The sequence below is a fragment of the Nelumbo lutea genome, chromosome 3 (genome assembly GCF_056320005.1).
Source record: "Nelumbo lutea isolate HS-2025 chromosome 3, American lotus-T2T, whole genome shotgun sequence".
Lineage (NCBI taxonomy): Eukaryota > Viridiplantae > Streptophyta > Magnoliopsida > Proteales > Nelumbonaceae > Nelumbo > Nelumbo lutea.
Genome location: NC_142686.1, coordinates 52,879,049 through 52,891,153, shown reverse-complemented (window position 1 = coordinate 52,891,153; position 12,105 = coordinate 52,879,049). Strand labels below are relative to the sequence as shown.

Genomic DNA, 12,105 nt, shown 5'->3' with positions numbered 1-12,105 from the left:
CTGCCACTGTTGTCTTCCATTGCTGAATTCGGCACACTACACACTAAACCATACTGTTTTCAACACTTTCTATTGCTAAAAATTACACTCTCTACACCACAACCCTACTACATGACTACTTGAAAACTCACCACAGTGTTTGAGGATCACTCCCCCTTCGAATAACACTAAAATTTGCATAAACCCTAACAAACTACAAACTGAATTCCCACCATACAATCTGAAACAAACTTATCATTTGATTCACAAAAAAAAAGATTGCATAGAAACCTCTTACCTAATCACCATAAAATCAGACCACACTAGGTACCCACTACATCATATGAATCAGCCCTCTTCTCTTCATCAATTAGGGGAGGGCTTCTTACAAACCATAGCAACCAACCACGAACTACACGATTGGAGGCATAGAAACCTGCAAGGGAAGAGGGCGATCACTCCTTTTCAGCCCTTTCCCTTATCTCCAATTGATGGTGAAGAAAACAAGAGAAAACCCTAGATTGGGTGTGCAAAGAACAAAATACTGGGCAGTTTTGATTTGCTTAGTTTGGCTCTGATACCATATTAGAATTTGGCTTGCCCTTAAATTCTATTAGAGTGATAACAATAGAAATAAAAGAAAAAGAGAAAGAGAGAAGAAGAAGAAGAAGAGAAGAGAAGGAGAGAAAGTTTTTGTTCAAACAAAAGAGAAAGTCAGTCTCTCCCATTCAACCAGATTTGTTTTTATATTTCTATTAATTTGGAAATGACACCTTTGCCCTTACTTAAGTGAGGGACATAAGATCTAATATAATTTTACACATCAGCAACTTAAACATAAGCATAAGACAAAAATACCCCTACATAGTCGACATTAACAATATTAAATAAAAGGTAAGTGTGATATATTAGAATTATTTTTACACACAAAAATACAAAAATTGTAGAAAAATACTTAGTTTTGAATTTAGTCCCTATTTAATTGTAAATTGAACTACTACTTTTCACCTCATTCAATTCCCTCTATTTAAATCTTACATTTTTTTCATAAATGGACAAAAGAAAAAAGATACACCAAAAAGATAAAACACTACAAAAAGAATAATATAAAATATAAATAATTAAAAATCTTAAATGTTATTTAAATAGTGAAAGTAGATTAAATAACTTAGAGGTATTTAAGCATTTTTAGTTATTTATTATAAATATTTTTAGTAATTGTGTATTTTCGCTATAAATTTTGAATAATTATTAGATATTACACTTTTGTTTTTTGCTAGAGATTAAACTATTAATTTAACTGGAACTAGAAGTGTTCACTAGATTGTTTAATTCGATTGCAGATTGTTTGGCCAGCCAAACTGATCTGGTTGGGTTAGGGAGTTGGTCACTCAAAACTGATCGCCCAACTTGAGTTCTACCAGTCAATGTTTTAAAAACCAATCCGGAGATCGACTCGCTTTCGCATTTAGGTTGTGGTCACCGGTTCAATCGTTCGAGTTGAATGGGTTAGACCATTCCACATTAGCACTATATATTTAATTTAACTTTCGCTTAACAAAGTTCGTGGATCGTACGGGTCCCCACTAGACCCGAAACCAAGGTCAGGTGAATGTTATGGTCAATCGGTTGGGTTAATGCAGGTTAAAAATATTGGTATCGATTTTGGTCAATTTTTAGTTTGGTTGGTCAATTAAAAAGATTTAAACTTAAAAATTAAAGTTAAAATATGACAGTAATATTACTAAAAGAATAAATTTTAAATTTTAAATTTATAATATAAAATATTTTAGACTAAGAAATATGGGAATTTTCCCACTTTGCTATATATATATTTGAACTCTCTCTCTCTCTCTCTCTATATATATATATATATATATATATATATATATATATTTGGTTAGTCTTATATATATATATATATTGGTTAGTCTCATTGGTTTGACAAACAACCCTAGCTAGAATTAATTATTCTTATTTAAATATTAAATATTAATTATTAATTATTTAAAAATTTAAAATATAAAACAATTATCTACTCTTATGTATTTCTATTATATAACTTTTTCTTAATAAAATATAAATAAATATTAATTATTTAAAAATTAAAATAAAAAACAATTATCTATTCTTATGCATTTCCATTATTTCACTTTTATTTAATAAAATCCAGGTCCCCTATAAGTTAAATTAACTGTGGATTGTTGGGCTGGCCTTCTTATCGGATTTCAACTTGGGTGACCTCAATCTAAGTTAAGTTAAATTTTACAATTTACACTGGTTGAATTTGGGTATAAAAGTTTCGGTTTTTTTATTCTTGAGATGGGCTTGGATCACGCACTAAGTAGTCCAAATCCGGTCTGGATTTATCTCAACCCAGGTGCATGAAATTTGTGCTTTTAGTGTGGGCTGATTGACCAATCTGAGGCCAACTCAATTGAATGAAATTTCAGTGTGAGTTGGGCTAAGATTGGACAGTTTGTTTGGGCTTCACCACTTGATCAGTCCGGTCTCATTAGGCCTGGTTGAGTTTAAACCCGCTCAACTTGCACCTTTTACTTTCTTACTCATCTCAATTCTGTCATTCGAGAGGAGAATATTCTCGTGTGCGGTATTTGCACTGTGCGTACGATAGCACCACAATGCCTTAGTTCTCCCTTAAAAAATCTTCCTTCACTCTCAGACCTCAGTACCCTCAGTATCCTCAGTACCCTCAGGCGACTCCTTTCACTCTCCATTTTTCCCCCAAACGTCTAATTTGGTGTTTTCTCGTCGATCTCCATCAATGGCGAAAGATCCGGTTCGTGTTCTAGTTACAGGAGCTGCAGGTTTGATGAAAGATTCTCTTTTTTTTTTTTTTTTCTTATATGATTTCACCTAGGCTGCAAACCTTGATCTTGTGTTTCTTATAGTTTTTGTGAACCAATCGAAGATCCGGCAAAATTAGGGTTAGATGTTCTTTCTCGGTCGAGTCGGATTAGGATTTGATAAGTTTAATTTGCTGTTTGCCTCGTGTGCTTTTAGTTGGATGACGGAGTTTCGATGAAATGTGGAATTAATCTGTGGCAGTGATTAGGTTTGTGTGGTGGGCTGTCTAAACCATGAATTTTAAATAGTGTAAATGATAGTGAGTAAAGTAGATAATTTTCTACTACCTTGATCTTACGGGAAGATCTCTTCGTTGATGCCCCGTATAGCAGTTTTTATGTTAGTGGCTAAGTGCTCAAATTTTTGCTTCATCTTTTATGGGTTTTATTGATCAGTGAAAGATTATGAGCTTGTTTGATTCCGAATCCAGCTTTAGTAGTTTAAATTCTGAAGCTATTTTTACTAAAACTGGGTGTTTTGACCAGAATTTTTGCATGTTGTGATACCTTAATGTATCCTTGAAGTAAAGCAGTAATTACTGCTGGGTACTTGAGTAGACCATGGCATCATGAAGTACTTTCGTGGAATGATTCTCAGCTTTAAGGAATTTGAAACCTCGATCTGTTCATTAGGATTGCTCCCTTTATTTTCCTCCAGTTGGTTAACTAACATTGATTAGCATTAAAGTCTGTTTTTGTTTGGTTGTAACTTTGATTGTACCTTGGACTTGGTTAAATCATGCAACTTCTAATGCTTTTCATGCCTCAGCTTCTCTTTGGGAAAATGTACCAATGAAGAAGATGCACTGCAAGATTTGTAGGAAATTGGCTGAATGGATGGGGATATTCTTTTGTATTTTGATTATTTTCATTTTTCTAACTGGTTTATAATATGCTTGTTTCATAAAAAAAATGAATGGTTGATTCTCTAATTTATCCATCAGTTGCAATGGATAGAACTGAACTGACCTCTGAAAACTTTTCTTTATAAAGGTCAGGTGATTGTTTGGTTTAGTATCCGAACTGTCTTCTTGCCTGTATTTTTATTTACTCTTTTCTTTTACTCCTTTGGATCAAATTTTGAGGAAACTGCGTTGGATTTGTAGGACAAATTGGGTATGCTCTTGTGCCTATGATTGCTAGAGGAGTGATGTTGGGTCCTGATCAACCTGTAATTTTGCACATGCTTGATATCCCACCTGCTGCAGAGGCCTTGAATGGGGTAAAAATGGAGTTGGTGGATGCTGCATTTCCTCTTCTTAAAGGTGGGTTCTTTTGTCCTGTGGGTGAAAGATTGAATGGAGTAAATTAAAAATCATTTCAAGTCTGTATTTGAGATCTGATTTGACTTAATTTTTATTGAAATAAGAAAGTTATCTTGTGTGACAATTGTCTCAGGTGTTGTTGCTACAACCGATGTTTTCGAGGCATGCACCGGAGTGAATATTGCAGTCATGGTTGGTGGTTTCCCAAGGAAAGAAGGAATGGAAAGAAAAGATGTGATGTCAAAAAATGTATCCATCTATAAGTCTCAAGCATCTGCTCTGGAAAGGCATGCAGCTGCAAACTGCAAGGTCTTTAACAATCCACCATGTTGCTGTCTTGCTTTTTGGATAAGATTCAATCTATTGAGTGCATTGATTTAACTCGTTAGCTGCAGCAAGCTAGGAACATTTTATGCATTTCAGAGATTCATTTACATACAGGCACCAAATGAACCTTTACCATGTTTGTCTATGCTGTTCTGTACAGGTTTTGGTTGTTGCTAACCCAGCAAACACAAATGCCTTGATCCTGAAGGAATTTGCACCTTCTATCCCTGAGAAAAACATAACATGCCTGACTAGGTTGGACCATAACAGGGCACTTGGTCAGATCTCAGAGAGATTGAATGTTCACGTCTCTGATGTTAAGAATGTTATTATCTGGGGAAATCATTCTTCAACTCAGTACCCTGACGTCAACCATGCAAAGATTGTAACACCTTCTGGAGAAAAGCCTGTACGTGAGCTTGTTGCTAATGATGAATGGTAAGAATGGTAAATATAAGATCTTCTCCTTTTTATTGCGCAGGTATATTTGATGGGAGATTACTGAAGCATATCGTTTCATTTTTAAGGTTAAATGGAGAATTTATCACCACTGTCCAACAACGTGGTGCTGCAATTATCAAAGCCCGAAAACTATCTAGTGCATTGTCTGCTGCAAGTGCTGCTTGTGATCACATACGTGATTGGGTGCTTGGGACACCGGAGGTTGTTATTTATTTATATGCTGTTCTATATAAAGATATACATTGTTCTGTGTGGTTGGGCACATGTCTGCTTGTTTGTTTCAGCAACTTTATGTAAAGATTATTTCTTTCTAATCTTTCAATTGGATGCTTTAGGGCACTTGGGTTTCCATGGGTGTGTACTCTGATGGATCATATAATGTACCTGCGGGCCTCATCTATTCCTTCCCTGTAACTTGTCGTAATGGAGAATGGACAATAGTTCAAGGTAAGGATGCAACCATTTTAACTTTCCTTTTCTGTTTCATGAGGACTTGCTTTTCTTTATTAATTCTTTCTAGAGTTGATCTGCATGTGGATACACATTATTTTTAAATGTCTGTTTGTGTCTTTTAAACATCATGAAAACTTAATTAGATGTCATTACTGGTGTTCTCTCTATTCTTTTCTGAAGCAAGATTGCAGAATTTGTTTATTTTTCTAAGCAGATTACATAACAGATCATTTTTTTTTTCTTTCTGTGCAACTTGACAGACACGTGGATTTATAACTTTTCTTCATAACCTTATTTTCTCTTTCTTCCAATGGTTGGTATTCAGTTGGTAGCAGCATTTTGTTATCACTTTTCACCGTTGGATGAATTCTCTGGCATGCTTCAGGTCTAATTAGTTCCTTAAGTGTGGGGTTTACAAAAATATCAAGCCCAACTATTTTAAGGTGCTCCACATTTTAGATTATTTTTGTCTCCTTTTTCTGGTGCCTCAATTTCCTAACAATTTAGATAAAAGAGAACAAACCAACTTAAAACATGTTTTTACTTTTTACTATCCTCTTTTACCAGATGCAAGTGCATCATATACAGGTCCCAAATTTTGTCAGTTCAGGTGGGTCCTAGATTTTTGGGTTATTGAGTCAATGCACTGGATGTTTGGTACATGATATACTTGTATCTGTTGCAAAATAAGTTCATACCGGTAACATCACTCTTTCAACTTAAACTGATATCAATTTCGGATTCCTAAAATAAATTGGCTTGTAGTTTTATTACCCTCTCTTTGAGCACTTCAGGCTTAATTAGTTCCTCAAGTACGGGATATAGAAAGTTTCCAGTACAGCTAATTTAGAGTGCTGCACTTACTAGATTACTTTCCTCTATTCACCTTCCCTAAGGCTAAGGCTCACTTGCTCAGTTTGGAAAGAGTAATAATACAAATGTGTTGAGTGCAAAACCTTCTATTTTGTATTATTTTGTACGTTTTGCACTGTACATATTTGTATTTGTACTCTTTTCAAACTAAGTCTAAACTGCTCTTCAATTAAACAGCTAAAGTATCATGACACTTCAAATTTCAACTTAATATATGTTTCGAAAGTTTCCAGCACAAAAGCACTTTCGAGATTATCTTCCTCTTTTCAAAGTAAGTCTAAACTGCTTTTCTATTAAACAGCTAAATAAATGTTTCTAAAGTTTCCAGCACAGAGCACTTTCGAGATTATCTTCCTCTTTAGTTACTCCCAAATCTTCTTATTTTTCAATTAAAAACTGTCTCAAATATCAAGGCTAACAATTTTAACTTCATGATTGGAAATGTTACTTCTATAGTTCCAAGCTAACAATGTCAGATCCTCAAAGTTTGACGGTTTACTATTCTGCCCTTCCTTTATGCAGGACTCCAAATCGATGAATTTTCAAGGAAGAAATTGGACTTGACAGCAGAGGAGCTCTCTGAGGAGAAGTCTCTTGCATACTCATGCCTTAATTAGTTGAATACTCTTCTCATTCCTAGCTTAGCACGGTGGTATTAGTGCTTATGATTATGAAGTAGCTTCAGTTTTGAAATAAAAGCCATTTTGGATTATTTTTGTCACTCGTCTACGCGAGGAGAATTTGATTTTTCTAGATATGGATTTCATTGATAAGCACAATCATGGTTCATTCCATGGTTATATGTAGCCCAAGTTCTGTCCTTTGGTGGTTATTTACGTGGAGATACCATATAATGCCAGCGTTTGAGAACCCAATGTTAGTTCTTATTGATTCTAGTCATGGTTTGGGCAGCGTGGATGCTGACGGGAGATTACAATTGTGCTTGGTAAGACTAATCAATTCCTCATAGGGGCGATTTTTTTTTGGATTTTGAGAGTTTTCATTGACCAGTAAACCTATGTTCTTTTATCAGATTTGTATGGAAATCAGGAAATGTTTATTTTCTTAGGTATCATTTTCTCACTTTGAGGGAAAGTTGCCAACACTTGAATGGGACAAAAATACCCTTTTTAATAATGGATTTTTATGAATAAAATGGTCATTGTCTTATTTTCATGGAAAATAAAAAAACATGGATAAATACACTTACTTGGATAAGCTTATTTTAGAAACTCTTGGTAACTTGGATAAGTACCTTACCAAAAAATGAATGGGGCCCAAATTTCTTTCTTACGAATCACCAATTCTTCAAGCATTTGTTCAATTCTTTAGGCTTCGTTTAGATGTGGTGTAAATACAAAAATACACCAATGTATTTGGAAAACAGTTACACAGGTCAGTGGGAAAGATAAATTGGTCATGTTTAGTTTTATATTGTTGTTTGTTTGGAAGGTCGGTGTAAATGATGATTGGGGTAAATGGTTTGACAAGAACGTTTGTCTCTCGACACTGGTAAGTTTTAAATGGAGGTGAACCCGTTTTCTTTCTTTGAGAGACCTAGAGGTTGCACATTTCTGGAGGAAGGCAAGCGTGTGGTGGTTTAAGTGAAGGCCACAGCAACAGAGAAGCTTTAAGGATTCAACCGCTTCATTGAGTTTCCTTTATGAGCAAAGATTGATGACATGTTGGATGACATAGGGACGATTGAATTTCTTCTTTCGGGTTGGAATGGTTGAGAGAACAAGAATGCGATTCGAGGAAGGGACAGAGAACATCATAGAAAAATATTGTCATTATCTATGAATCTGATTCACAGCTAACAAATGTTGGACGATTACGCCAGTAAGCTCCACCGGTTGGCTGTTGACTATGATAGAAAACAGACAGTGAGGGAGAAGAAGAAGAGAGAGCGGGGAAGAGAGAGGGAGAGAGAGAGGGAGTGGAAACGATGGTGGTGGATGGTGTTGGTGAATGAAAATCAACGATGAGAGAGAGGGGAAGAAAGAGTCATTACTTTTACACTGAGGTTACTCTGATCAAGTTTTACATCAAAAAAATTAATGTATTTTATACATTGATTATAGAAGTAAAAAGGGTTCGAAGGTGAGGTTTTACATTGATATTCGATGTACTTTTACACTTCATCCAAATGGCTGTAAAATTGGACTGGAGTGTAAAAGTACACCAAACCGGCTTTTGCACCGCATCTAAACGCAGCCTTAGGCTCAGTGTGGAAGGAGTACAAATACAATTCATGGCGTTTGGTTGAAGGTTCAAAATATTGATACACCTTTGTGTATTGGAGGCATATCGGTATTAGATACATGCGGAAACATGTTTTTTTTGTAGTTTTTTTATTTCAAAATTTGGTTTTTGGAGAGTTAAATACAGGTATTTTTATTAAAAAAGAGGGGTCCCGAAACACTTGTAAACAGGTGTATTGAAACCCAAAAGATATGATACGATATGCCTGATAATTGTATTGAAAATTTAAACTTTTTTGGTTCCATTACGTTTTTTTTTTAAATGGTATTGCGTTTTTTGTGGTTTTTGAGAAAACGGGGAACAACATAAAAAAGTGATGCTTTTTGAGATGGGCATTTTTTGAAAAAAAGTGCAACATGTTTTGTCATTTTTGGAGAAAATGGCTAATTGCCTTGAAAAAACCGCTATCTAAACAGCATATGCCGATCCATTTTTTCTTGTTTTCTCAAATTCTCCGACGTACACCGTTTTATGAATCAAATGCCACCTAAGATGTGTTACGTTCAGCAAAATAGCAGTTCTATTTTTATGAACAAAAATAACCGAAGAAAAAAGTTAAAGTCAAGATATCATCCAATTTTTCTTGACAAGCCCAGCAAACATTCTAGACTTTCTAGTCCACTCCACTTCTGAGCAAGCTTTTTATAGCAACTATTGAAGCCGAAACCACATTTCAATCCTGCTCGACATGTATTGGGAACATCTCCTAATGGTAGTATTAAAAATGATGATGTCATCATCAGGATATTCACAATATACGGCAGGAATGTGCTATGGGACGTTGTGGGGGCTGATTTGAACTCCTGCTAGACAGTCAAACTTAACAATTTCAAAATAGTACCCAGCGAGTTCACATCTGTCCCCTACAAGGGGGCGCCCCACAATGCCCCACAGCACACCCCGACCTTGTATTGGGAACATCTCCCAATGATAAGTATGGGAGATGAGAATTTGGCTTCAGTCAGTGCAAGTCTACCGTTTGAACAGCCTCTTGCAGCTTTGCATTGGGAATATCTCCCCATGAAATAAAGCACGTAAGTACAGAGATGTTCCCAATGCAAGGCTGTAAAGACTGTTGGAATGGATGATGCACTGGCCGAATCCAATCTCGAGAGATGATAAGACATCACCGGGAGATGTTCCCAATATAAGGTAGGGATGTGCTGTGGGGCACCCCCTTGTGGGGCGCAGATATGAATTCACACCCAGCTCCATTTTCAATGAACTTCCAGCATTTCCTCCTGTAGCCAGAATCGTAAAGCCATCCACAAAACACTAGACCAGATACTAGAAAACCAAAAAAGACATTCCACCGGTAAATGAAACAGAGATTCAGTATCGCCCTAACAAATATAACAACCAGAATCTTAATCAAGGGGGCGTTCTACAACATGCTTTTATTTTTATTTGTTTTTGGAATAGCTAAATCAGCAAAAAAACAAAAACATGCTCTTCAACTTTATTTTTGTTTCTAAAAGGAAAAACAAATTGGTTTTGTTTTAAAAAACAGTATATGTTTTTTTTTTTTTTTTGCCTCCTAAGTCAATCCTTGAGAAAACAAATCTTGTTTTGCTAAATAAATCCCTGAACAACCCTCCAAAGAAACAATTTAAACCTCGGGGGAACTTTCAGTTTCCAGATTTTCCTTGATGTTTAGCTTGCTTGAGGATCCAGTAGAGGCAGGCCTCTTAATTCTTTGATGTGATAGAACCTTTTTTTCTTTTCATTTTTTTTTTTTGTGAAAATTTTCCCATTTATAGATCCAGTCCAGACCACTTTGTCCTCTCTAAGAAAAATGCGCATTCTCAGGATTTTCTCCACTTCCGCTTGTTGGAATAAAGTAGAAATTAATTGATAATTCCATTCTCTGGATACCGGTAAAATTAGATCTTTTACTTGATAGTATTTGGACAGAACAGGGCATCTAAATCCCCTCTAGCTTTGATCGAGGCATTACCCCAGATGCCTAAACTAAATTCTCTATGATTCTGATAACCAATCGTATGAGCTAGACCCTATAATTTTCTTGCCAAAATTTTCCACAATTTAACCTATAAACCATTTTGTTCATTTAAAACCTCCAAGCTAGTTTACAATTCAATTTGCTACCACTGATTCTGCACATTTTACAATTCAATTTTAGGCTGTATTTGATTTGAAGGAAAAAGTAAGAAAATAAAGGGAAAGGTAGGAAAATCTTTACAAATCTTATATAAGTTTTCTTATCTTTCCCTTCTTTTTCCTACTTTTTCCTTCAAACCAAGCATAACCTTAGGATTGACCATTTTCAGCCTGACCTACAAAGATTAGCACAGAAGACACATCTTATATATATATATATATATATATAAAATTTATAAATAATTTATGTATATGCATATATTTTATATGTTATATTATATATTATATATAAATATTATAATATAAGACTTATAATACGTATTATATGTAATATTTTATGTATATATATATAGGCCCATGCCCATAATTACGCCTGGGTTAACCCACCCGTATTCTAGGCCAGGCCATGCCCAAGCCCAGGCTATATCCATCAATGTATGTGCCAAACCCATCCCAGTCTTGCCCATAATCACCCCTACAAGATTTCTACTTTGGTTTATAAGATCATTCGCCATAACCAAGGGGACTGGCTCAAGCTATAGGTCCCATGCAACCCAGAACTGAAATGCTTATGTTTTCTCAAACAGCCCAACAGATACCTTTTTTCAACAGGTCCCTACAAGTCAATGAGTTCAGATGGGCGCACTACAATGTCCCACAGCATATCCCCGTTGTGTATTGAGAACATTTTCCGATGATGACATCATATATTATCATCAAGAGATATTTTCAATACACGGCAGGGATGTGCTGTGGGACGTTGTGGGGTGCAGATGTGAACTCCAAATCAATAGACTTCTCCACTCCCAAGAACTAAAGGAAGGAAGTTTGTCATCCAGGAAATTCTTATTGGAAAAATAATTGCCTTTTATGACTACAATGTAGAGACTATATTGTGCAGTACATTTCCTCCAAGGGACCTTTGCAACCAAAATCAAAATACATAAGGATTTCTAAACCCTAGGCCTCTATTGAATTTGTTTTTATAAATCGTATCTCAATTAATCCGATTATTTTATTTATTTATTTACTTTTTTCTTTGACGAATTGCCCCATTGGAACATTTTTTTTATCTTTTGAGATTAAGGTTCAGTTTGGAAAGAGTACAAATACAAATATGTATTGTGCAAACCATGCATACTGTATTTTTAAACCTTGTATTTCCACTGTAGATATCTATATGTATTTGTACCTTGTCGAAACTGAGCCTAAATCACAAATTTAAAATATACTTTATAAAAGAAATGTTTACATTCAAACTCAACCCAAACTAATATGCATAATACACCCAAAGTTAAATGATATATATATATATATATATATATATATATATATATATATACATGAACAGTAAACTTATTGTTGATTAATATGTATAAATATTGAATAAATATACAATTTAATATATATATGATAATTGTTTCTTGCACATTTTTATGTAATATATAAGTTAATTGAAAATATTTGATCTTAGATTAAAATTATATTTATCA

General features: G+C 34.9%; 1 protein-coding gene across 1 annotated transcript; it reads left to right on the top strand.

The window, feature by feature from the left end:
• The first annotated feature begins 2,506 nt into the window (after positions 1-2,506).
• On the top strand, positions 2,507-7,101 carry LOC148864981 (malate dehydrogenase). The gene is made up of 7 exons (XM_088976721.1): positions 2,507-2,807; positions 3,953-4,111; positions 4,245-4,420; positions 4,599-4,876; positions 4,966-5,101; positions 5,236-5,347; positions 6,749-7,101. Exons 1-7 carry the CDS (start codon positions 2,765-2,767, stop codon positions 6,841-6,843), a joined length of 999 nt encoding a protein of 332 aa, XP_088832847.1. The 5' UTR covers positions 2,507-2,764; the 3' UTR covers positions 6,844-7,101.
• Positions 7,102-12,105: the final 5,004 nt, after the last annotated feature.